General features: G+C 51.9%; 1 protein-coding gene across 1 annotated transcript in view; it reads left to right on the top strand.

The window, feature by feature from the left end:
- The window catches only part of GRIK4 (glutamate ionotropic receptor kainate type subunit 4), a 173126-nt gene that overhangs the window by 136597 nt on the left and 9955 nt on the right, over positions 1 to 26574 (top strand). The window contains exons 9-14 of the mRNA XM_048328833.1: positions 1770 to 1922; positions 2797 to 2901; positions 9540 to 9647; positions 10599 to 10802; positions 18588 to 18701; positions 26178 to 26287. Of these exons, the coding sequence (XP_048184790.1) occupies positions 1770 to 1922; positions 2797 to 2901; positions 9540 to 9647; positions 10599 to 10802; positions 18588 to 18701; positions 26178 to 26287 (794 nt within the window). The remainder of the gene's footprint in view (positions 1 to 1769; positions 1923 to 2796; positions 2902 to 9539; positions 9648 to 10598; positions 10803 to 18587; positions 18702 to 26177; positions 26288 to 26574) is intronic.

Genomic DNA, 26574 nt, shown 5'->3' with positions numbered 1-26574 from the left:
CTTGAAATCATAAAGGGTGCTGGCAGAAATCCTAATGAATTTTCCAGAGTTCAGGAGTAAAACATTCCAATCAATAATGTCAAATGCTTCACTGAGATCTACAAGTCTCTCGCTCACCAGCTAATAAGGGATTAACTGCTCAGGGGAAATGGAAATGGAAACCCAGCAGGAGACAATTAAAAATGCTGGGCCAATATTCTGATTTGGTAGGAAATGGGTGAAACTTTGGGTCGTGGGGTTGTGTTTGGTCTCATAACAGTTTCATTTGTCCGGCTGATGTTAACACAGTTCCTGATTTGGGAAAGAATTGCTGATTGGGTGTGCCATCCTGTAACCTGGACGGGATTAAGTTCGTAATTAAAATTAAGTGTATGGAAAGAGCTTCATGGAACAGGGGCTGAGGACAGGAGAGGCTGGAGAAGCTCTGTTAGGGAAAGAATTTGTATTGAAGGAAAAAATAAAGATGAGGAGAAGGATTTATCAGCTCCTTTAAGAATCTCTGGAAAAGGCTTTCCAGGAGGGGAATGTTTAGGTCAGCCTTAGCAGGTTGGAGGAGTGAGAGGTTACCGGTGCTGTCAGAGCTGGTGTTCGAGGTTTTGATGGCATTGGGCTGGAATCCTGCCTTTAATTTAGGATAGCTTGTAGGTTTTGAGGGTTTTGTGCTGCTTTCTGAGTGCCTGATCCCACACCAGTGTGGTCAGTGAGGTCTCACCAGTGGTCTGAGTAAAATCAAGCAGGGTTGAGTCCAAATTAGGAACAGAGTGGAAGCCAAAGATTTTTCTGGGATCACTGAACTGGGTGAGGTTGTCCCTGCAGGGCCGCTGGTCAGGCTCTGAGAGGAGGAGAGGATGCAGATGCCACTGCAGGGCTGGAAGCCACAGCCAGGGTAAGGTGGGGAAAGCAGCCCCAGGAAGGAGACTGAACCCTCTGCCAGGAGCTGGGATGGGAAGAGGATGCTCCTGGAAGTATCCATGAGGAAAATGCAGCCTTGATAGTAATGAGCTGCAACGGCTTAATTCCAGCAGAGTCAGGAGGTGACAGTAATTAAAAGTGAAATCTCACTCGCAACAGTGAGCACGAGGGAGGAAATGGCTGATTGGTAACGAGCCCAAAGCCATGGAAACTGTTGTGCACGGGCGAGAAACGGGGTTTGTGAGGCTGGATGGACAAAGAGAAACCTGGGAAAGGCAACCAAAGCCAAGGTGAGAAGGAGAGGGGGTGAGCTCTGTCACTCTGGACGTTCCCTCAGCAGTGCTGTTCCAGCAGGGAGCTGGAGGTTGTAGGAGGGATGAGTGATGTCTGTGGGGTCTGAAAGGCAGGGTTTGGCTGCTTGACAAGCAGATCAAGCAAAACTTCATTTTTTGTGGGTCTGCCTGTTAGAGAAGGGGTTGGACAAGGCCACCCGTGATGGCTGAAGCAGCACCGTCTTCCCTTCTGTGGGAGCAGGCGCAGGATCTCAGGAGCAATTCCCCCTGGCAATTCCTGGTTCTCTCAGGAGCATTCCCCCTGGCCAGCAGATTTGATCAGGGCCCCCAAAATGCTCAAAAAAACCTCCTTTGATTAGGAAAGGAAAACTGCAGAAACTGAAAAGATTGGGAAGGAGCAAGGACAAACAGAGACAGAGAGATGACGGTGACGGATGAAACAAGCACGCAACAGCTACCCCAGCTGATCCCAGGCTGTGCACAGAGCACTCTCCAGCTCCAAGGTGCAGCAGGAAGGTGGATTTTTGTCCCTCCAGCTGACTTTTCCCTGCCTTTCCCCCCCAGCTGTCCTCGGCGCTGCTGTTTGACGCCGTGTACGCCGTGGTGACGGCGGTGCAGGAGCTCAACCGCAGCCAGGAGATCGGCGTCAAGCCCCTGTCCTGCGGCTCGGCACAGATCTGGCAGCACGGCACCAGCCTCATGAACTACCTGAGAATGGTGAGAGGGGCTGAGGGCTGCTCCTCGCTGCCAGCTGGCTTTTGAAGGCAGTGAAAAGAGAGATCTGGGGGTTTGGGTTGTCACCGGCCTTGGAACGACATGAAACTCTCCCTTTTTCAGGCTTTGCTGCAGAAAAGCTGGAATTCAATTGGTTTTTTTTTAAAGTCTGAATGTTTTGAAGTGATTTGAGCTCTGACTTGAGCTGATATGAGATCACGCAGTACAATTGCTCAGAGCTCAAGGGCAAGATGCGAGTTCCCCTATGGGTCTGGGCTCCTTTGAACTCAAAGTTGTCATTTCTGGGACCAAACTGGCACAAGAACACTCTGAAATTCCATCCCTGTGGCAGAGTCAGAGTTTGTGGCTCCTCAGAGCTGAGGTGAGCATGCAGCAGGAGGTTTCTGAGTCTGTTTGGGTGCAGCTGAGACAAGGAAATTTTATAAGGGGTTTTTTATTTATGAGGGGGTTTTTTCCCCGCAAAGGAAAGCTCAGCTGAGCCTTGTACCACTTTGGCCCATTGTTTTAAATCTCACCTTTGCTAGGGACAGCAAAATCCTCCAGCTCCCCATAACTCTGCTGCTTGGACACCCAGTGGTCTTGGCCTTGGGATGGAGGGAGGCAACGAGGGGATGTGGAGCTGCTTTTTCCAAAGCAAGGAAATCTGGGGAGTCCTGCACCTCTTGCTGCTGATTCCCTGCTCCTCTCCGTGTCTTTTCTCCTCTATCCAGACTCCAAAAATAATTAGGATTGAGACAAGAGCATTGTTCCTGCTGGGAGTGTGGGGTGTGTGTGGGACCACCCCTCCTGTCTCTGGAGGGGGGCTCTGGGGTGGGGCAGCCTCGCTGGGCGCTGTAACTGAGTCTCTCTTGGACAGGTAGAATTGGAAGGTCTCACCGGCCACATCGAATTCAACAGCAAAGGCCAACGCTCCAACTACGCCCTGAAAATCCTGCAGCACACACGCGGCGGCTTCCGGCAGGTGAGGCAGAGCCAGGGAGGGCTGGGAGCGTGTCCTGGGTGTCCTTGGCTCAGGGTGACCCTCTGGGGGCAAAAAGGGGCCGTGGATCCCCATGGTTTGCACTGTGAGGTGCTCGGGGTGTCACCGTAGCTCCGGCTGAGCCCCAGCCCGGCGCCTTTGACTTCATCAGGAACGCGCCTCAGGATCATTTAGATTTGTCTTGATCTATCAGGCCCTGGAGGGGGTGATGCCAGAGCCAATCTCTGGCCTGTCACAGCTGCTAATTCAGGGCGGGGAGTCTGTGCCAGCTGCAAGCTCACGCTCACAACCCTTTTGTTCTAAAGCTTGTGGCTGCATTTGCTCAAAATTATTTGGAATGGGGAAAAATGGGAAGATTTTCCATGAAATGGGGAAAAAAGGGGGTACTGTGAACCTTTTCAAACTGTTTCTGGGAGGTAAAGCGAATGGGACAATCCCATGTCAGGAGCTCCCCACCATCTCTCCCCTGTGTGGGGAAGTTCAAGCTCATTTCACTCTTGGTTGATGGTTCCTCTCCAACAGGGTTGCTCAGCTCACACTCTCATTTACGTTTGTCTCAGTGCTCGTAGGTTCCTCACAGCTTTCCTCTGCCCACAGAACACCGAGCAGATTTCATTAAAATCATTAATTCGAGTGGTATTTCCTCATCTCACACTTTCTGCCCGAGCCATATTTTCTGGTTTGAGCTGAAGTTAAGGATAACTGTGTGGGACCACAGGTATCAGACTGGTGTGATTACATGACACCAATCCAAGGAATTTGCTGGTAAATCCAAACCTCATTCAGGCAAAAAAAAATAGAAATCCCAGAAAACAAGTGGTTTCGTCAGTCTTGTTTCCCTGCTGACAGCTCCACTGCTGCCCTTTTCTCAGAGATTGCCACTTCTAGATGCTGGCAGAGAACAAAAGCTATTGTATCCTGCCCTCACCAACAGAGCATTTTGGCACCAGGAACCCTCCCCTGGCCTGGCAGCAGTGAATTTCAGCCTTGGCAAGGATGTTACCTGCCAGTTCTTACCTGTCAAGTGACAGCTTGGCTTTGATGGTGCCTTTCTCTGAGCGAGCAGGGGCGATCAGGATGGCATTTTCCCCACAGTGAGATCTCTCACAGCATCAATGCCCTTTTAATCCTTTCCCCAGCCCATCACCCTCTGAACAGAAGTGACAGATCCAAGCCCATCTGCATTAACAGGAGCACGCATTCAGCTGGATTCGGGAAGGAAATGCTGCAAAGCTCCCCGAGACAGCTTTGGTTTGATGTGTTTGGATGTGGCAGGGACTTCACGTTAAACGCCCAGGTCCTCTTGGAGCAGAGCTTCCCCCAGAGCTCCGCAGGGAGCTGTGACTGCAGCCTGATCTGCCCTGAGACTAAAGCCTCTTCTCTTCCCCACAAACCTGGTGTGACAGGAGAAAACCTTTCCTGACCTGTTGTAACAGCTCGGTAAATAAGGAGCTTTGTGTCTGTGAGATGCCCAGGAAAGCTGTGCTGGGATTAAGCCTTCCAAATTCCCCGTCGGGGTGCACTGGGGATGGAGCACTTCCAGCCACAGGGAAAAAGTGCTGGAAGGACAGGGCAGTGCCTTGGGGGTGGCTGCAAGCCCTGTCCTGTCACAAACCCTCCAGGAATGAGCTGATTTATATAAAACTGCTCCTGTGACAGCTTTTCCGCCTTCTCTCCCTTTCTCAGAGATTTTTCCTGACCCACAGCAGTGCCCAGAGGGGTGTCAGGGCCCCTCCCAGCCTGAAGGAGTTTGTTGAGATGTGTTTGACTGGGAAGGGCATCCCCAGAGAGCTGTGAGACCCATCAGGCTCCTGCCCAACCTGCCTCCCCTCCACATTCCTGCTAAGGGAAGCCAAAGGCAGCCCTGCTGTGCCATAAATGGTTATTTTCTTGTTGCCAGCCTAGCTTCTTTTAATGAAAAGGACTAAATAAATCATTAGAAATATTTTAATTAAAGGAACAGGGTAAAGAACAGACATTCACATCCTGGAGACAATCTTGCTCCCGAGGGTTGTATGAACTGATTTGTTTGAAACACTTCTATTCCCTGCTTGGTTTTAACCAAGCTCATTTTAACTCTGCCCATTCCTCTCTTCCTCTCTTTCCATCTCCTCCTTTCTCTCCTTCCATCCAGTGGAGCCACAGGGGCTTCCAGCTCATCAGCTTTGATGGAGAGTTCACCGAATTTTGAGGCTGATCCAGCCAGCAAGCAAATTAGAGCCACTTAGATTCTCTAACTTGCTGCTGCTTTTGGGCAGGGAGAGGCAGGGCTTTTTGACATCCAATTTTTAATACGTTTATGTAACGCACCAAACACGTCCTTTCCTGATTTAGCTTAACCAGAGGAATTTTTTCCACAGCCATATGAGAGCTGCTCTCTCTGCTCGCAGGATGCTCCATAAAGCACAAGCTCATTAATGTGCTGGTGATCTATAGATCTGACAAGGGCTGGGTTTGGTAAATGTCATCCTTTTTATTTTTTTTTTCCCCCCTTTTCTTTGCCCCTCTAAAAACCACTGCGGAGTTCCAGCAGGGTGATTTGCTGTAAATCACCAGCTGAGGTTTGGGAGCTGCACGGGGGAAGGGAGCGAGGAGGGGCTGTGATTTAGGGAAGGGAAGGAGGAAGCTGCAGACCCTGAGCCCAGCTCTCCCCATCCTAAGTGAGGCCGATCGTCTCCACTTAACCACAGGCCCTGCTGGTGTCCTGAGACAGAGCAGTGAAGTGCTGGGGCTGTTAATTGGGATGTTGATGAGATACAGATGAGTTCCCCGCCGATAGCTCTGGGACCCTCCGCAGTCCCCGCCACATCAAACCTTTTTCATTTAGCAGCAGCTAATCAGCCTCGGTGGGACTGGTTCCTCTTCAGCTGCTACCCCCACGGACAGCTCAGGGACAGGTTCTGCCAAGAGCTCGATGACTTTTGCCCCCAGGATCTGACAAACTCCGTGCGTGCCACCACAGCCCTGCCTGGGCTGTGCCAGGTGTCAGTTGTGTGGTCCCGAGCAGAGATTTGGGGAGGAGGGGACATCTGGGGGATGCTGGTGGCCTCAGGGGTGAGGTGTGTGTGGTTCTTTGGTTTAACAGTTGATGCTTTCAGTGCTAATTTCAGTGGAGGAACTGTTGCCTCCTTTCCGTGCTGGCATCAGTGCTGTCACTCAGGAATCCAACCCCGTGGCAGCCCTGGGCTGTGTCCTCAGAGGGATTTCCTTTGTTTGTTTGTTTGATTCCCTTTTTCCCCTCCCCAGTCACTCCCAGATTCCCTCTCCTTAGGGTACCTTGATTGCATTATGCACTCCTTCCTTTTCTTGGGGACACGGAGAGGAGGAGATGATGAATGCAAGCTGTAGGACAGCACTTGTAATCAGAGCCCAGAAGGTGCCTGTTGTTGTCTGCCTGTTCCAAGAGCTGGATTCAGAGCTGCCTTTACCTTAATTTGAAGCTGAGAATGGGGATGGTAAATTCCTGTGGTGCCTCTGAAGCTTGTGGCGAAGTCTTGCCCTGTCATCCCTGTGCCTCCAGAAAAATAAGCAGAAGGTTTCATGAAAATCATTACTTTGAGTGGTCTTTCATCACCTCGCACCACGAGGAGCCTCAAAGCCTCTGCACAGAGGGTGGAAGGAGCGAGCCAGGAATGCCCCACGTGGGGATTTTCTTTGGAGATGAGAAATCTTCCTGTGCCACCAACCCAAATAACACCTTTGTGAGAGCAGCTGAATGGAGGCCCCTCATCTGCCCGTGGGGATGGAGCAGTGGCAGCAGCAGTGGCATTTCCCTGCTCCTTGCAGGCTCGAGGCTTTTTGGGCTGATTCATGCTCCCAGTTTCACAGTTTGTGTTTGCTCCCTGCCTTCACAAGGATGAACGAGGCAGACCTGCCTCGAGATGCCTGTGGGTGTTCCAGGATCTCCTTAGGGCACAGGGAGACGCTGGGAGGTGCTGAGATGATGCCGTGGGAGTTGCACATCTCTGAGGACGTGGAGGGAGCTTTCTCCATCAGGCCCTGGGCTGTCACCTGTCACCAGGTCACATAATCCTTCTCACAAAGGTGTTGAGCTCCAGCTTGCAGCCAGGTGCTTGTGCTGCCCTCGTTGCTCCTCTAGGACAGGTATCACTCCAGCTCCTCTGATCATTAGGAACCACTTCTCTGGTTTTTCAACCTGTTTATTTCTGGCTGGTTTGTGTGTATTTATTTTTGTTCCAGTGCCATCGTTTCAGCTTCAAAAAGCTGTTCTACCTCTTTGCTACAGACCTCCTCCACCTGCAGTATTTATACAGACCAATCACATCCACTTCTTAAAAACCCTGAGTCCTAAAAACCCTGAAGTCCTTGTCCAGAGCCTTAACAACAGGATGGTCTCATCCATGTCCGTGTGGAGCATTTGATTGTTATCTAAAAAACTTTGCAAATGGATATGTTTGCTCTTTTCCAGAGGCTCTTTATATGTAGATAGAGATGATTAAAATCACCTTGACATCCATCTTGCACAAGGGGGATGTGAGGAGCCCAGGCACCCTCCGACACTGCAGAAACAGCAGCGTGAGGAGCTTTGTCGCTGTGTGAGGGGCACAGTGGTGAGCTGGCACCCGCCAGGATGGGGGGAAGTGCCCCTGCACGTGGGATTGCATGGCCTTGGTGCTTTTAAAGGCAAGGTCAACCCCACAGCACTGTCAGAAGAAGAGGCAATTAGTCTCAGCACATGCCAGCAGGGGAGGGACAAATTGGAGAACAGCGAGGGCTGTTAAAATTAAAGTTAATCTGTCACTAATCTCTGGCTGAGAAATCCAAGAGGGAAGAAAAATTAGGCAATGTTTGTGAGTGATGACTCGATCTGAGAGGCGACTGCTGCAGAGGGGCTGGTGTTCAGCAGTCAGAGCAGGAGGAGACACCTCTGTGCTGAGCTGGGGAATTCAGGAGGGGTTCATCCCACATGGATTCAGACCCTGTGCAGGCCAGTGAAAGCTGTGCTCCAAGGGCTCCCTGCCCGTGAAATACGTGGGAAATCTCCCAGTTTGGGGCTGTTGTTCCCAGAGGTGAGTCCTGTACTAGGAATGGGCATGGCCCCGAGGCTGCCAGAGCTCCAGGAGTGTTTGGACAATGCTCTCAGGGACGCACAGGCTGGGATTGTTGGGGTGTCTGTGCAGGGCCAGGAGCTGGGCTTTGATGCTTCCGAGTGCAAAGCTGTCCTGCTTGCCCTTCCCACTGCTCCTTGTGCCTTGAGGAGGCTGGATTTGGGACTCCTCACAGATTCCCACTGTGGCTTGTCGGTCACTTGGGCTGGATTTGCACCTATACCTGGGAGAGGAAAGGACTTGGCCCTTCCCTCAACACCCAGAGGGATCCAGTCTGTGAGGGTGTCTGTGCTGGGCTCAGATCCAGGTGAGCCCCAAGTCCTCAAGCCGCTGGTCACACCAGAGGCCAAGTGGTGCTGAGAGCAGGCACAGAGACAATTCCAGGGCTCCAAACCACCTTCCCCCCCCGGACCTAACAAGATTACTCAGTGACAGAAGGGAAAATCAATTAATTCCTCCCACCCTGACAGTGAGAGGATAGCCTGCCTCAGTCCCAGTGTCACAGGAGGGAGCTGGGCATGGATTTGCTCTGGAGGAGCTCTGAAGACCCCCAGCACCTTTAGGGTCACCTGCTACCTCTCAGGGCCACAGCACCCCACTACAGAGGTGTCAGAGGACGCCAGCAGAGTGCTGGAACCTGATGGGACAGAGGAGAAAAAGGAGGAGAAGGGGGTTCAGAGGGATCTGGCCTCCATCAGCCACGAGTATCCACGAGGAAAAGCAGAGGAGGAAAAGCAGAGGCTCTTTTAAGGACAATAAGAGAGCAAGAGTTTAATTTGCATGCTCTGAGCGAGCTGCTGGAGGTGCTGATCTCCCTGCCCAGAGCTCTGAGGGAGGGAGATTAGGCTCTTGAAGTTAAAATTAGGTTTTGTGGAATATTCCTCCCCCCTGGCTGAAGGCAGTTGTGTCACAGCTGAGTCCTGCTGTCCTCCCCAGCGCTGGGAGGACTGGTCCCTGCCATCCACGCTGGGAATCTGGGTTTGCTGCAGCCATGATGATGCTTGGATGGGTAAATCGAGCTGTCGGTGGAGCTGTTGGGTGTGATGAGCCTGAATCAAAGGATTGGGAAGTGCTTAATTGTGGTAGTTAGGAGCTGGAAGAGGACATGAGTCGTGGAGCAGCACTACTGAGAAGGTGGCTTTGTCCCATCACCTGCCACCAAGGTGCATGGCAGAGGCTCCCAGCACCACGCTGGCAGGGACAAACCCGCAGGTTGGGGATTTCTGGCTAAGATGGACCCATTTGGTGGCATTTGGGGACAGCACACAAGGCTGTGTGGCTCCCAGGGAGCTGCCCAGCTCACAGCGTTGTCCCCGCTCAGGGCTCTGCAGGGAGGACGCGTGGGAAGGCAGCACAGGGCCAGGTTGGTGGCACTGCAGAGCAGGTGGGGTGTGCACAGCGGGTTAATCTCTCTGCTGACCCGTTCTGGGGTGCGTTGTGAAGGTAATGGAGCATCCCTAAACAGGCCAGCTCCGGGGTTGTCCCTCACCAGAGCCATATGGGCAGTGACTCGCCCTATAAATCCCCTTATTGTGCTGTTTCTCTCTCCAGATTGGCCACTGGCACGTCTCTGAAGGGCTCAGCATGGACAACAGGATCTTCTCCTCCAACATATCCGACAGCCTCTTCAACACCACGCTCATTGTCACCACCATCCTGGTAAGGGAGGGGGGCACCTGCAGTTCCCATCAGCTCCCGGCCAGCTCAGCCCTCAGGGGTGGGGTCAGCTGGAATATCGCTCCCTGGTCCTACCCCCCACCCTGTGGCATTTCCACGCTGACTCCACAAAGGAGAGGAGAGCAAATCTCTAATTACAGCACGGGGAACAATTCCTGGCAGAGTAATTAAGCTCAAGTCGATGTTGTGTGGAAATGGTGTTTGATGATTCAGAGGCAGCTGGGGGCAGGGCTGGGATGGGGACACGCTGCCATTCTGCATCCAGCTTGGAACTGGGCTCTTGTTTGGCCTGTGGAGTGGGAAGGGACATTTGCCCCTTCTACCCATAAAATTATAAATATTGGCCAAGATGGGCACGATTTTTATGAGAATTTCACATCCACAGGCACCACTGTCTGTGTTCAGTAGGTTCTCCTTCCAGGTGCTGCCTGTCCAGTGATGTTTTTGCTCCTTCTTTAAAGACACCCAAACTCCTGACTGTCTCCTCTTGCCCCACAAAGTTTGTTGAAAAGGAGACAGACTGGAGAAGTGGCTCTGTGCCAGGAGAGATTGAGGTCTGGATGTCCTGCCATGACTTGGAGCAGTCACTGGGCTGCCCTGGCACTTCCCAGCTGGAACCAGCTCCCAAATCATGATCCCTTAGCTCTGCTTCATGTCCTAAACTGGGATAAATCTGCTGCACCCCCCCACAGCAGAGGCCAGTGTGGAGACAGCTCTGAGAGCTTGGCACCACCTGAGCTCCCAAGCCTCCCATATCCAGGCTGAGGGGCATTCATTGGGCTGGGATGTGCTTTTTGGGGTTGGAACTAGATGTTTCTGAAGGTTTCTTCCCAATCAACCCACCCTGTGAGCCTCTGGCGCTGCCCTCCCTGCTCCATGCTGGCGGGACGCCTCGGCTAAGATGGGAATGACAGCTGCCCAGTTTCACTGCAGGAAAACCCTTACTTAATGCTGAAGTGGAACCACCAGGAGCTGGAAGGCAACGACCGCTACGAGGGCTTCTGCGTGGACATGCTGAAGGAGCTGGCGGAGATCCTGCGCTTCAACTACAAAATCCACCTGGTTGGGGACGGCGTCTACGGAGTCCCCGAGGCCAACGGCACCTGGACAGGGATGGTCGGGGAGCTGATAGCTCGGGTAAGTGGATTAGCTGCTCTTTTTAACTCTGCTCCGCTGGGATTTGGCGCTGCAAAGCCCGGTGCTTCGTGAAGTGCTCCGGGAGGATGAGGATGGATGGGGTTTTAGTCCATGTGGGAGGCTTGGAGCAGAGGATTTCCACTTAATGTGTTCTGCCGGTGGAAAATGTGTTTCTTGGGGTGGTGTGACGGTGTGGGAAGAAGTCAGAGCAAGAACAGGGCCGTGGGATGCTCTCAGGGGTGCTCACTTTGTTGGAAAGGAGACCTGAACTCTGGGATTCTATATAAGAACTCGTTGCAGAGTTAATTATTAATGAAAACTTGCAACAGGAAAATGCACAGACTCTGGCAGGGCTTGGTACAAGCTGAAAACATTTACAAAACCAGACTGGGAAGGAGGCAAGGAAGAATACCATTTCAGCCTAGAAAAGTTTTGGCAGATTCAGTTCAGCTGCTTAACTCGGTGCTGCTTTTGGAGAAGAACATTTTCTATTTCCTTGAAGTGCATGGCTTGAGTTCTTTTCACTGCTCTGCTCTGTGGAGCTGCTGCCCAGCAGAAAAGCTGAAAACTGAATTATTTTGCTGGGTTTAACAATAATTCTGCGTACACTTGGGCTCAGCCAGCCTGGACCCCCTCCTCCCTGCTCTTTGTTTTCCTCTGTGTTCCTTCCCAGGCTTCCTGAAGCTTAAATACAGCTCGGAAAATGCTCTGAGATCCTTAGGAAAATAGGCTTAGCCCCAGCTAACAGTGAGATTGATGCTATTTAAGCTAATACCTCCTCACTGATTTCTACCCTGCCTTGTCATTACTGATGTGCCTGTGAGAGCCCAGTGACACTTTCCCAGCTGGTGACAAATCCACGGTGACGTGGTTTGGTGATAATCCCCCCCCTGTGGGAGAGAAGACCCTGAGTCATTTGCCTTCTGCAGAGCAGGAGGACAGAGCAGGAGGACAAGGGTCCAAATCCATCCCCTGTGGCTCCAGGCTGGGCTCTGAGGCTCCTGCCAGATCTTTCCTCCCTGGAAAATGAGCGTAGCTTCACTCTGTGGTTTATTGGGCACAGTGGAATTAGGTTGAAGGTTGGACTGGAGGATTTTGGAGGTGTTTTCCATGATTCTGTGGTCTTTAATGGTTCCATGATCTCTCAAAGATGCCCACTGGCACCTTCTGCTTCTTCCCCACATGGCGAAGGGTGATGCTCATCCCACCTTAGGAGTTTCAACTCAGTGTTTGAGGTCAGCTGGGACAACTCTTTTTCTGAAAGAGGGAGGGATTTGGGGTTTTCAGAGGGTCACAGACAGGGCACTGAACAGACTGGAGACTCTCCTGAGCTGCCTCCCTGTCTCCTGGGTCACCCTTCCCAGAGCAGTCGCTCTCGACACCAGCTGAGATCCCACCTCCATCTGCTCTTTTAAAAGAGCTTCTGTGAGGCTGTTTGCAAATGCTCCAGGCTATTGGCATCGTTTTTATCCATCCTTGTGTCTGTGTGTGTGTACACACACACAATTACACTCCTGCAACATTCCTTTGGGGAGGCAGGAGGGAAGGAGCCGAGCGCAGCATCTGATCAAAGGCAGGGAGCAGCCATCAAACTTTTGGCCTACTAACCTTGGCAGTGCCTCTTCATTAAATGGGACCTTCTGGAGGGTTGTTTTTCTCCAGTGAAGAGTGTTTTAACTTCATCTTCACAGAGAAACCATTTGTTTCTTCTGCAGCTTGAGCCTTATTTAGGAGGATTTTTACTTCTGCTTCTGCAGGGCAGAGCTGTCAGAGCCTGTGAGGCTGGATCACAAATTGGAGAAGAGAAACAGCTTTGTCTGTTGTTCTCCCTATATCCCTGAGAGTTTTTAATAATGGTTTCAGCAAGTTTTTGATCAATCCCAGGGACTGGGCTCAGGTCAGCCAGGGCAGAGCTGTGTGTGCTTGGTGTTGAGTTTATTCAGCACTGCCTGGGGTGTTGTTTTTTGAGGGCTTTTCACTGTCCAAGGGGCTCCTCTCCATCCTTGACAGTCAGTCCCCAAGGGAGTTTGTCCTTGATTCCAGCCCCTTGTTCATCCCTGTCCCGCGGGATCCAGCAGATCTGTGCTGGGTGCACATGTTCCTCTTTCAGTGGATTTATCCCTTGGGCACTCTGCTCCTTTAGGACAGAGAGGGGATCAGTTGGGGCACAAACCTCTCAAAAAAGTCCCAAATCCTTCCCAGAATGAAAGCTTTTCCTCTGTCCAGCACAATATCACTGTAGGAAAGTGATTTCTCCATGACCCTGATCAGCCACCAGAAAATTAGGTTTAACTCACGCTCAATAATGTGCAGGACCAAAAGGTCACAGACTTACCCAGCTCCATGCAACACTTTCCCCGTAATCCCTCTGTGGCACGGAATCTTCTCAGAGCAACTCTAGGCTATTTGGGAAAAAAAATGTTTCTTTCTATTGCTTCTAAATTAACCAGCTATTGATTTATTCTTAAGCGCTGGGAATTCCATTACAGCTAATTGTGCGCCGTGCTATGACTGAGCAGGATGCTGTGCTAACATAAATTTGCTGTTGACCCAAATTCACCAGTACATGTCTTATTGACCTGCTCACAAAACAGACTGGGAGGTAAGGAAGAGAGGGAATGGGCTGGCTTGGGAATCCTGTACAGTTTGTGATCAGCTCATGGAGGTTTGGCTTGGGAGAAACCACTTGGAAGGACTCAGAATCACAGAATGGGGATTTAGTTCCAACCCCATTTACACCTTCCACTGTCCCAAGCTGCTTCAAGCCTCATCCAGCCTGGCTTTGGACGCTTCCAGGGATGGGGCGGTCACAACTTCTCTGGGAATTCCATCCCAGACCGCCCCTCCCCCCCCCCCCCCGCTTCACAGGGAAGGATTCCTTCCCAATATTTCATCCTCCTCTCTCTCGATTTGAAGCCTCTCCCCCTTGTCCTGTCACTCCAGTTCCTGATGAAGGGTCCCTCAAGCCCATTCTGTAGTGAAGGATGTCACCAACCCAGACGAGCCTGGGCTAATTTGTCCCTCTGAGCACGCAGGGCAGGGAGATTGAGCACCCTGCTCGTTCCTGGAGCGAGCAGGGCAGCAAAGTCGCTCTCCCTGTCAGCCTTCCTGGCTCTGGCACAGACAAACAAACAAGGGAGAACAGAAAATCTTCCCATCTCCTGCTTTCTGGCATCAGAGACTTAAAGGGCATTTGGGCTGGAAGAATTACATCCTGCTCCTTGCTGCTGCAGTGCAGCTCTGGCTCAGAGTCCCTGATGGTGTCTGCACTTCCCCTTCTCTCTCTCTCCAGCTCATCCTCGAGCTGAAATGAATCCTTTGGCACGGCACAGACCAAGGGATGTATTTTCACAGCAACATGACAGCCTTGGCCTTGTCCCACCACCCTGGCCTTTGCTCTCCTGCCTTGAATCTGGCCAGGATCAGTGGTGACCAAAGCTCTTTGTAAAGTGAGGGACGTGAAGTTGTCCATCTTGTCCAGCCTCAGGAGCAGCAACACCAAGAACAGGAAACCCCTTAAAGCTTTGGGGTGCTGGTTTTCCTTGCTGGAGGACGAGTGCTGCTTTCCCTTCAGCTGCTCCAAAGCTGGAGAGCGGCAGGAAGGGGAAAGGGAGGAGAAAACTCTCCAGAACTGGCAGAGTCCTGGTGGGTGTTGGTGTGTGGAGAGAAGAGCTGAGTGTGGGTGAGGGAGGCAGCGGGAGGGGGGTTTGCAGGCTGTCGTGGTGGCAGCTGTGACAAGGGGGCTCTAGGAGAGGCTGGGAAGGGAGGAGCTGTGGGTTTTTGTGCAACCACGGCGAGGGGATGGGCAGAGCGGTCTGCAAAGCGCTGCTGAGACATCAAACACAGGGTGGGGTGAGCTGGGCTGGTCTCACTGCTGTCCCTCTGTGCTTTGGGTCCCCATTCCTGGTGCTTCACCTCAGCTGGCTTTGCCGTGGGCAGAGTGAACACCTGGCACAGGCTTTGTCCTCCCAGCCACAGAGAGAGTCCAGCTGAGGCAGGGTGGGCGAGGGCAGACTCGAGGCTGACATCTGCACTGAGTGCTGGTCACCCATCCCGGGCTGTGGCCTGCAGGGAGAGCTGCAGCCTCCGGGGTTTGCAGGCTGTCACTTCCGATACAGCAGAACCCACATTTGTCCTTAAAAAATCCCCAAACACCTGTTTGGAGTGACCCTCCTGCCTTTAAATGCAGGAATAGGCATTTGAGCTTCATGGAGTTGTGTGGAACAGCAGAAAACCTCTGGAGATGATCCTGCAGGGAGCAGGGTCACCTCCAGCTGGGTGGGTTCCCCGCGGGGCAACAACCCCGTGCTGGTGCTGCTGGCTCTGCAGTCGGGTAATACCTGGCAGCCAGGTGGCTCCTGGAGCTTGAACAGCAATTTCACCTTTCTGGGAGGCTTTTTGAGCACAGGGACAGGGTAGAAAAAGGTTTTTCTGCCTCTGGTCACGCTGCCAGGGCTCCGTGGGCAGCGCTGGTGACAACACCGCTGTCACGCGCACCCAGGGGATGCGGCATCCAAGGAGCTGTTCAAGCGAGGGACTCCTGCTCCTGAAAGAGATCCCAGCCCTGTGCTCCCAGAGCTGTCCTGGCTTGTTTTCCAGGTGTTTGACACAGACACAGCTCCGCTGGCACCTTCTCCCTGCGCTGTGTCCCCGCAGCCCAGCGGAGGGCTGGGAATCGCTGTGGGGCCGGAGCTGGGCTGTTCTCCCGGCTGGTTCCTGCTATCCCATGCCGTGGGAGGCTTTGCTGGGATGCTCTCCGGGCTGGGGCTGACGTCAGGCTCCATTCATCACCATTAGCACTGAGCTGAGCCCTGCCAGCCCCGTGGAGAGGGGGTGGAAGCCGCCTCTGGACTGGCAGTCCCTGCAATTTGCTCCTGAAGGATGCTTAATTGTTGTTCCTCCTCGGGAGCCCGGCTCAGCCCCCGTGTTTAATGTCCTTTCCAGAGCCCCGATGCAGGCAGAGCCCACGGGAATGCCAGGTAGGGTGGCGGTGCTGGCAGCTTTTGTCTGGCACGCCAGCCCACCTGGGTTTCCTCTCACCTAGCGAGGGTTTGGCCTTGTTTAGGCGGTGTTTTGTCAAGAGAAGCGGCTGTCTCCGCTCCCAAAAAGCTCTGGGTCATTTTCAAAGCCTATTTCACGCCGACATTTATAGCTGCAACTGTGCTGGGAGGATGAAAACAAACCCCTCTTTCCCCCCTCTTTGCCTCCTGTTTTTCCCTCTCCCCAGAGCCCAGATGTGGACAGAGTGCAGGGGCACAAGGCAAAATCCATTTCTCCTCCCCCAGGGCATCCCTTAGCCCAGAAAATCCCAACACCTACCTGTGCTCAGGTGGGGGAGGCTGGAGGGGACTCAGGTCTGCAGAGCTCCACTGAGCTCGGTGAATCACAAGAAGTTTTGTCAGGAAGCAGAGCTGAAAGCATGAAATGGATGAAATTCAGGCAGAGAATTCTTTGCATGCCATTGCCAGATCAAAGTTTCCTGCTATCGGAGATCAGCTCTTAACTTGCATGACTGAGCCTGCAGAGAGAAGAGAAGAGTGATGAGGAGCTGGGGCTCTGCTGCAGAAAGTTCGGATGTGGCAGGAGTCCTAAAAAGTTGGCAGGGAGTGAGCAGAAGGAATAACTCTGGTGGAATGGCAGAAGCCGCTGGAGATGAGAGAAGGGAGCTGGGCACAAAGTCAGAGTGCCCAGGGAAGGCTGTGCTGTGTCTGTGCTCCCTGGGCACAGGGAGGGGGATGGATTTTGTCGTGTTTTGTGTAGGGAAGAGCATTTCAAGGTGCTGCTGCCTACGTTCAGCAACCCCGAGATGTTCAGGGAACAACCAAGATGTTGCTTCTCCCCAGGGAATGGTCAGGACCCCAAAGGTGGGTAAACGTGGGGACAGAGCTGCTCCTTCCATCAGCACTTCTGTATTTGCCCCCGAAATGAAAATTTCCTGGAAGCTTTGCCATGAAACACTCCTGACGTGGCATTTTTACCCTCTCTTTTAGTCTGTGGCTTTGCTGGTGGAATTGTGTTCAGTTTGGAGAACTGGGAGAAGAATTCAGACTAAGCTGTGTCTGCACCGGGGGGCTTTGCTGGGAGAGCTCTCCCTGGGACAGTGGTACCTACAAACCTTTTAAGTAGAGACAAGAGAGGTTCAGGGAGCTTTAGGCTTTCCTTGTAGATAAAATTCTCCACATGCCACGTTCCAGAGATGAGCTGATCCCATTTTAGTAATCTGCTGGTGTTTACCCAGGGCTCAACTGCTCGCACACCACGTTTGGATTATTGGTGTCTTTTAAAAGCCTCTGGGTAAATGTCTGGCTATGCAGAAATTCTCCTCAGCTCATAATTCATTCCAGCCTGAACCTCTTAGGAATCTGTAAGAGCTGCTTGGAAACAAAAAACCTGGTGCTGAGCATGTCCAAGCAGCCCTGCATGGCCTGTGAAGTGTCACCTTCTCCATGACCCTTTCCTGGGCTCCTGGGTACCTTCCCTTCCCTTCCCTTCCCTTCCCTTCCCTTCCCTTCCCTTCCCTTCCCTTCCCTTCCCTTCCCTTCCCTTCCCTTCCTTCCCTTCCCTTCCCTTCCCTTCCCTTCCCTTCCCTTCCCTTCCCTTCCCTTCCCTTCCCTTCCCTTCCCTTCCCTTCCCTTCCCCTTCCCTTCCCTTCCCTTCCCTTCCCTTCCCTTCCCTTCCCTTCCCTTCCCTTCCCTTCCCTTCCCTTCCCTTCCCTTCCCTTCCCTTCCCTTCCCTTCCCTTCCCTTCCCTTCCCTTCCCTTCCCTTCCCTTCCCTTCCCTTCCCTTCCCTTCTTCTCCCTCTCCTGCTTCCAGCAGTGCTGCTCCTCCTTCTTGCGATCCCAGCCTTTCCCAGGATCCCCATCAGGCCTGGTGGTGCCTTGGCATCTGCACAGACCTTGTCAAATTTAGGGACAAAAAGTGCAAATAGCTTTTCTTTCCCTTCCCATCTTCTCTTTTTCCACATGCATAATCATCTCCCTGCAAAGCAGAGAAACAAATGGATAAGGGAGTGGAGGTTTCATTTTTACTGAAAGCAATTACAGACATTAAAAGAGCTAAAGTAATAAAAATAATATTTAAAATTCAAATCCCTTATCTATATTACAAGGGTATTAACATGGGAAGAAGTTATTTTTATTTTTTTCTCCCCCTAATCTCATTTGCTTTGCAAGTCAATCTGCAAACTTTAATGCCAAGCCTCTGAATTTTATTTTATTTTATTTTTTTTGAGACTAATCTTTAGTTCTGGAAGTCTGGGCAGGTTTGTGAACTCCATGGCTCAGAGGACAGGGGTGAGGACGCTGCTTTGTCACCTACCTGTGGTGCTTGTTTGTACCTGAACAGATGTGTTCAACAGGGAAGGGAGAGGTTGTATTTTCTATACATTAATATAATATTTATTGGTTTATGGCTCCAGGTTTTAATGCATTAAATGAATAAAAATGGCAAGCAGGCTGTGAGCACTCAGGGGAAGGAGCTGCTGTTCTGGTGCTGCTCCAGCCTGAGAGGGAAGGAAAAACGGGGAAAGGGAAGGAAAAATGGAGAGAATGCTCCAGAGCACAGGGTGGGCTAAACTTTGGGGTGTGTTTGAGCAGGGCTTGTGTGAAACCCAGCCGGGCAGGGGGGTGTGGGGAGCCAGTGGAGGCCACCAGCAAAGCTCCTGCTGTTTCCACAGCGATGGCCCGGGCAGGTGGGACACCCCCCTGCAGGAGCAGGTGTCCTGTGTGGCCCCAGGTTTGCTGCTTCCCCAGGATTCTGACCTTTGCCACTGTCCCTTCTCTCCAGAAAGCCGATCTGGCCGTGGCAGGGCTGACGATCACGGCGGAGCGGGAGAAGGTGATTGATTTCTCCAAGCCCTTCATGACTCTGGGAATTAGCATTCTCTACCGAGTTCACATGGTAAGAGCCTGGTTTTAGAGCCATTTATGTCCCTCCATTATTTGCATGCAAACCTGCCTGGTTATAGGAGAATAATGAACGACTCGTAGAAATATTTTGGTTTCTCATTTAAACGCAAATGTGCTCGACCTTTATTTCCTGCTTTTCTCTGTCCTTCTGCCGTGTGTCAGGATTGGTGAATTCCGCTCCTGTCCAACCCCCCAGCCTTTGGCTTCTCTCCTCACTCCTCCCAGGGCACATGATGGGGTTTTTTTGGCACAGTGGGGGTCGCAGGATGGTTTTAGAATGGCTTTAAGTGGCTTTAAGAGGCTTTAAGGCCACTGGGTGAGGGGTGCTGAGGGCAGGCTTGGCTGGAGGGGTGCAGCAGCCCAGCAGCGTGGCTGGGTGCTCCCACAATTGCAGAATGCTGGTTTGGAGTCACCATCCAGTTGGATTTAGTGGAAAGACTATCTGGGAGGCTGAGCTGGGATATCTGTGGGTGCAGATTAGGCCGTGTTCCTGATCTCAGCTTTGCTCTCTTGCTGCCTTCTCTCACCCAAGAATCACATCAGGGAGGAATCCTGGGTTGCTTTCTTTGCTGTCACCTCCTGGAAATGCTCTACAGCAGAGATCAGCCCTCTGCTTTCCTGACCCCAGGGGAAAATGTCCCTCCTGGAGTGCCCGGGGCAGGCAGGGTGCCAGGCTGAGCTCAGCATGGGCAGTCAGCTCCTCGCCCTGGCTGGGCTCTGCCTCTCTGCTCTCAGCCTCCTCATTGTTCACCCTAAAATCAGCAGCCCCTGTAGCCCAAGGAAAGCTTCTTAACCTCAGCGGTGCTCCCAGCACAGTTGTAGAATCACAGGATGCTGGAATAGTTTGGGTTGGAAGGACCTTAAAGCTCATCCAGTGCCACCACCCCTTGCCATGGGCAGGGACCCCTTCCCCTATCCCAGGTTGCTCCAAGCCCCGTCCAACCTGGCCTTAAGCACTTCCAGGAGTGGGGCACAGATTTTTCTGAATCAAAACAGCTGGGAACATTCCCAAGGGATTGGTGTGTGCAAGCATGTACATGGTGGTGTGTCTTTGCTTAGCCAAACTTGTCTTAAATTCCCACAGATCCTCTTTTATTTGCATTCTCCATTGTTTTATCGTCTCCCTGAAGCTCAGGAGAGGCCGGATTTTCCCCAGTTACTCCCAAACCCCAGTGTCACAGGAGGCCAGCTCCTTTTGCAGCCTCGTTATTCCCAATGTGCATTTTGGAAACGCGCTCTGCTCGGTGTCGAGTGTGACGTGAGTGACAGTGCCTCGGTTTCTGTCAGCCCAACAATAGCAGCCAGAAGGAATAAACCATTCAAGCTGCCTCTCCCAGCCCCCTCTCCATCCTGTTAAGGATGCAGCGTTGGGGATGAACAGAAACAAATTCACGCATCTATCTCTGTGCTGAGTGGCTCCTGCCAAGAGCAAACAAGTAATTAAAATCTAGTTAAAATTCTGGTTCCTCTGGTACGTGCAGAACTTAGGATCAATGACTTAGCTGATCACAAAATAAAAGGGGGTTGACTCTTCCAGCTCCTGGAAATCAGCTGGAATTGTCCCTTCCCCACCTCAGTTGGGTTTTCACATCAGCTGCTGCCTTGTGGAGCCAGGGCCTTTCTCTGCCAGTGTTTCCTAGGATTACAATCGGATTTGGTGATTAAATACTGTGTTATATTAGGAAGGAATTCTTCCCTGTGAGGGTAGGGAGGCCCTGGAATGGATTTCCCAGAGAAGCTGTGGCTGCCCCATCCCTGGAAGCATCCAAGGCCAGGCTGGATGGAGCTCTGGGATAGTGGAAGGTGTCCCTGCCTGTGAAAAAGGGTTGGATGATCTCTAAGGTCCCTTCCAACCCAAACCATTCTGTGCATGTCCTGCCTCAGATCTGCACCACAACCTTCAGCAGTTCCCTGAGCAGCATTCCCTGAGCAGCACTCCTCCCTCCAGAGGAAAGGCAGGAATGCTGGTGCAGGCTTTGCACAGGATCTTCCCCTCAGAGGCCTTTGCTGCTGCCTTGGGGAGCTCTGTGGGATCGTCTGACACTTCTATTTAGGGTGGCAGTTCTTCAGGGCAGGGGAGCATCTGCTGCCACCAGAGGAGCACAGCCCAGCCATGCTGCAGCCTGCCCATCAGGCATTCACCAAACGGAGCAGGATTCACAGGTACAGGCTCCAGAGGGGTTTGGGAATATCCCCTGCTGTCAGCACGCCTTCGGCTGCTCCACACCCGGCTTGGATCCCAGCAGAGGAGCTGCCCAGGGACCCAGGCAGGGTTGCAAAGACATCTCCCAGGTCAGGTCACCCCACAGTGAGCCCCAGCTGGCTGCACTGGGGACATGAGGGACTCAGAGGGGCACCCAGGGCTCGTGCCCTCCCCAGGAGAGGGGGGATCCCCATAGGGAAGCTCAGAGCCCCCCCTTCCCTCTCCAGCCCTTGGTACCTCTTCCTCCAGACCTCTCCCGCTCAGCTTGAGGAGGCTGCCTGAGAGCTCTGTGCCCGCTGACTTCTCAAACTGGTAAATATTTGTTCAACCAGACAGTTCTGGTTTTCCTTTAAGGATGTGGTTTGCAGAGCAGCCCCACAGCCTTCTTCTCCCCACCCCAAAAACCACCTCTGCAATGTCAAAAATTGCAGCTGACGTCTGTTAATCACGGCTCAGATGAGATGGAGCCTAATAAATAACCACAAATGAGCCTCTTCCTCGCCGAGGAGTTGTCTCCACACCCTGGGCTCCTCCGAATGCGATGACATTTCATTTTAATTTCCATGTAGCTCCAGTGGCAAGTGATTTCTCACCCCTTTCTCCTCCCCACGCCGCCAACCCAGCCACCACAGAGCCTGTGCCTCTTAGCACACATAACCAAATATGGCAGCTTTAACCAGGGCTGTCATTTTTCTCAGTTTCACTGCTTGTGATACAATCAAGGCTGGATTTCTGACACGGGAGCTCTAACAGGCTTCCTGACTCGCAGGCTGCTGAGAGGAAAGGCTTGGTTGGTTTTATTAGGTGCCCGTTCTGCCCAGCCAGGGGGATGTGGGCATGGCAGGAGAGGGGTGAGGAGCCCTGAGCAGTCCCTGGGTTTGGCAGGGGCTGGGAGCAGGTGCCCAGGGTCGCTTCTGCACAGAGGATAAATCAGGATTATTTGTGTCTTACACATCTTTGCTCACATCCTGCCTCTGTGGCAGGGAATGAGGGACTAGAGATGATTCTGCCTCCTCAGCCCTGGAAGTCCTTGCCTTCAAAATGAGGAAATGGAGGTTGGGAGAGTGCACAGGAATAGCTGAGTTTAGGCCAAGTGAGCTGAGGCTTAAAGTGCTTCGACTTGATTGCTGCAGAGGACACGAAATGGGAATGATGGACTGAAAAGCTCCTTCATTCCTGCAAGAGGAGGCTTGAGAGGGGCTGAGAGGAGCTGAGTCCTGTTCCTGGCAGCTCTGCCAGCAGGAATCCCTCCCCACCAGAGCAGGGTGGGAGCAACGGCTGGCCCCCGGACTGTGGAATGCATTGGCTGGTTAAGAACCTTGTGATGACTCCAAATGAGGCTCAGGATTCACAGCAGCCTGTGCTGGGCTTTTATTGACTCCAGGGAAAAGGAGGGGTCTGGATCTGCCCCTGGATCAGATGTGGTTATCCTGGGATATGCCCTGGTTCAGTGCCCTGCAGTTGTACCGAGCACACATCAACGTTCTGCCTCTCCAGGCTGAGTTTTCTTGCTTTCCTTCTGACTTCCAGAGGCAGAAGAGAGTTCTCTGTCCTCCTTTTTAGGGGAAAACACTTGGGAGAAATGACAGGGAGAGGGCTGACTGGGGTCCCTCCAGACTCCGTGTGTGCAGGGGAGGAGATGCTGAAAACAGCAAATCCAGGGCTGTCCTCCCCTTGCCAAATGTCCCCCTTGTCCAAGCTCTTCAGTCACCAGTGTCTTCCCAGAAAACTGCTGCTCACTGGCTGAAAAAATGAAGATTTCCAAGAACAACTTAGGAGGAGGGTAAATTAATCTCTCCCACTTCCATCTGAGGATTTGCAGGAGGCCTTCATCAATTATTGGACATTCTGAACATATCTATTCCAGAAAAAATAGCTCTTCCAATTAACAAAGCTCTATTGGGACTGCCTAAAAATATCTGACAGACTCCAGATATTGTCATTCCCATCTTCAAAACAGACAGATAAGAGAGAGTTTGTGCCCTCCGTGGGAACAGAATATCTTTATTCTTACCCACAACTGTGAATGAAAAGAATATGTCCCAGCAGCCTGGGAATGACTGTAGCTGAAAAGAACCAGAACTACTACAACTGTAAAGTCACAGGAGAGATTCACTGCCAAGCTGGAGACTTAAAGCTTCCAACGCAATTTCCTTAATGAGAGTAATTTATTGACAAACTGCCCCAGAAATATGAAGAAGACATCAAGGCCTTAATTGCAGAAAGGAACTTTGTCACAGGAGCAGCTCGCAGGGGAGCCTCAGCCAAGGCTCTGCCAGGGCCTGCGAGTTCCCTGCCAGCTCCGGGATGCCAGGGAGGAACATTCCCTGCCCTGCCTGGAGTGATGTGCTGCAGCAGCTCCAGTTTGCTCAGCAGCCTGTGCCATTCACACCTCGCAGGTTCCCACGGCCTCATGTCATCCTTGAGTGTGCAAACACCTGCAGGAATAAAGAGTTCTGGAGCCAGTTTAGCTCCAGAGGAAGAAGGGAACCAGGGCTTGAGGGGCATCCAGGAGAGCCATGAAGGGGAGAGCTTTGGCAGTGCAAATCCGTTGTTGCTGTTGTACCGAGAAACGGCAAGAATCACAACACAGGTCCAAGGAGAAAATGGAAAATGGAATTGTTTCATTAATTACAAACTGGGTTGTATAACTTGGTCTGCAAGAGAGCATGATAGGATTGGTCCCTTGATCAGCCACCCTCTAGAATGATAGGTGGAGGTTCCACAACGCCCATTCAAAATATTTTCCCCAGTGTACCAAAACAACAGTTGGAAAACAAGTTCACGGGTGCAAGATAAAGTCTTGGTTTGCAAAAATCTCTACACTGTTTTCAGCTAGTTTGCATGAGAAGGGAAAACTTCACAAAATGCTTCAGCTGCTGGAAAATTCCTCTGCTCCTAGCTTTTTACATCCACAGTCCGTGATCCTGTGGATGGATCAGTGGGAAGGGCAGAGGGAACACACCGCGGCACCTGCAGGACTGGGAGGGGGTCTGGCCTCCCTGAATTAGTGAGAGGAGCTCCAGCAGGGTGAGCAAAGGCTGATCCTGGAAATGGGAGTCCCTCGGGGTGCTGGGGGTGCAGTTTCCTGCAGTTTCTGTGGCTCTGAAAGCCCTTGGCTTGGAAAGCCAGAACACAGCGGCAGCTGACCAAAAAATTGGGAAAAGACAAAAAGAATGCGGAGTTTTCACTGTTTGGACCTCACCTGTTTATAGGAGATAACCTGGAACAGAAGAGAGACATTGCCTTAAAGAAAGACTCTGCAATTAAACCCAGGAGAACCCGAACTTTTCCTTGGGAATCAACTTCAAATTAATCTGAGAATGGATGCTGAACCACTCAGTCCTCAACTCATCTATTTGCTAGAAGCCCTAATAAGCCAGATTCTCTAAAAATGCTCCTCTCAGAACGGTTTGGCTTGGAAGGGACCTCAAAGACCCTTTAGTTCCAACCCCCAGGGACAGATCCCAAACTCCTCTTGTCCTGAAGGATCCAGGGACAGGTTGTTGAGGTGTGCTGGGTTTCTCCTTCGTGCAGGCTTTGCTGGGGAAGGTTTCTGACGCGTTACAGGTTCCCAGATGGTGACTGGAGCTGAGGATTTCACAGTCTCCTGGATATTTTTAGCAGAGGAAGATTTTTGTGCAACAACTGTTGCCTTTTCTAGCAACAACTCGAGTCTCCAGGAGAACTGCTGAGACCTTGTGAAATTCAGGTTTTGCATAACATTTAGTAGTAAAACAGCGAGGTTTGGATGGAAATGGAATTTAAAGTGCTGGTCTAAGTCTGGGGAAGGAATAAAAAAGCCTTTGCAGAGCTGAGACTCGTGGGAAGCTTCCCAGTTACAGGTGCTTGGGGAAGCTGTGGAGTTGCTTTAGGGATGCCAGGATGGATTTTGTGTTTTGGGAGAGAAAAAACAAAGCTCTTGTGAGCTATGGGATCATGTCCCTTGTCCCTGTGGTGACTTGGCTGTGCTTGAGCTGCTCTTTCCTTTCCGGGCAGCTGCACCCACAGAGCTGGTGGTGAAAGGAGAAATCCACTCAAAATGGGAGGTGTTCAGCTTTTGAGAAACTTCTCCAAAAAATTAATCTCCCCCTTTGCACAAATTTTGTGACGTTTGACAATTTTCAAGTGGCGGCAGCATCCTTGTGAAAATTTCAAATGCTCTGGGAGATCAACCTGCTTTTTCTAGCAGTCAGGCCTGAGTTTTTTTCAAGGAAAGGTGGTTTGCTGAGGAAAAAACCAGGAAATTCTGACGCATCCTGGAGATAAAAATATCCTGTTCCCTGAGATAAAAGTAATCATTTTATTGGGGTTTTTGTAAAAGAAGAAACATTTCAAGGCCAAAGAGAGAAAAGTTTTGAAAACATCTCTTTTTTTTTTTACCTTTTGCTGTACAAATGTATTTCCCACCCACCTGTGAGCTCAGCTGTGCCCTGCCAGGGGAGCCCCTTCTGCCCAGTTAAGTGTGGACAAGGCTGGGGGGACCCCCGCTCAGGGCTGAGGGTGCTGCAAACCCTGCCAGGGAGGGGGCAGAGCGCTGTGATTGCCTCATTTTTCTCTTAATTCACCTCTTTCTTTGCCTGGAGGAACAAAAACCGGGAGAAGAACAGATTTAGGGGATGAATCCAGCAGGGAGATGCTGCAGGACTTCATTGTTTGTTGGGTTGCTGTCACTTGTTTGCCCTGCAAGGCTGTTCCAAAGCCTGGTTTATCCCCCTTCTCCCATTTATCCCCCTTCTCCCATTTATCCCCCTTCTCTCATTTATCCCCCTTCTCCCATTTATCCCCCTTCTCCCATTTATCCCCCTTCTCCCATTTATCCCCCTTCTCCCATTTATCCGCCTTCTCTCATTTATCCCCCTTCTCCCATTTATCCCCCTTTTCCCATTTATCCCTCTTCTCCTATTTATTCCCCTTCTCCCATTTACCGCCCTTTGCCTCAATTATCCCCTTTGCCCCATTTGTTCTCCTTTCTCTCATTTATTTCCCTTCTCCCATTTATTCCCCTTCTCCTTTTTATTCCTCCTTTCTCCTGTTTATTTCCCTTTTCTCCCATTTATCTCCTTTTTTTCCATTTATCCCTTTTCTCCCATTTATCCCCCCTCTCCCATTTATCCCCCCTCTCCCGTTTATCCCCCTTCTCCCATATTTCTGTTTCCCTGCTGCTGTGCCACCAGGGCAGGTTTGTCCCCTCATGCCTTTCCAGAACTATTTTCACCCCTCCAAACCCAGCCAGCTGGAACTCCTGTGCCTTTCCCTTCCCAGGGCCGCAGACCTGGCTACTTCTCCTTCCTGGATCCCTTTTCTCCCGGCGTCTGGCTCTTCATGCTGCTCGCCTACCTGGCCGTCAGCTGTGTCCTCTTCCTGGTGGCTCGGTAATGTCGCGGTGCCTTTCCCTTCCTCGCGGTGCCACCTAGTGTCACTCGCAGACCCGCGGAGAGGGGATGCCCAGGGGGACACGGGGACATCCTCTGCCCCCCAGCTCACCGGGATGGGATGGGCTGGCGAGAAGGTTTTGTTTGACTGAGGTTTGTCACCGTGTCCCCACTCTGGGATGGCCATCGTGGCCTGGTTCAGGATGTGCTTGGCCACAGCGGTGCCCAGAGCTGCATGGGAAGGGTGGGAGAAGGTTTTGGAGAAGGTTTTGGTGCTGTTTGAATGC

The sequence above is a fragment of the Corvus hawaiiensis genome, chromosome 25 (assembly GCF_020740725.1).
Source record: "Corvus hawaiiensis isolate bCorHaw1 chromosome 25, bCorHaw1.pri.cur, whole genome shotgun sequence".
NCBI classification, from domain to species: domain Eukaryota; kingdom Metazoa; phylum Chordata; class Aves; order Passeriformes; family Corvidae; genus Corvus; species Corvus hawaiiensis.
The sequence above is the reverse complement of the archived record's forward strand: the minus strand, read 5'-3'. Positions and strand labels throughout refer to the sequence as shown.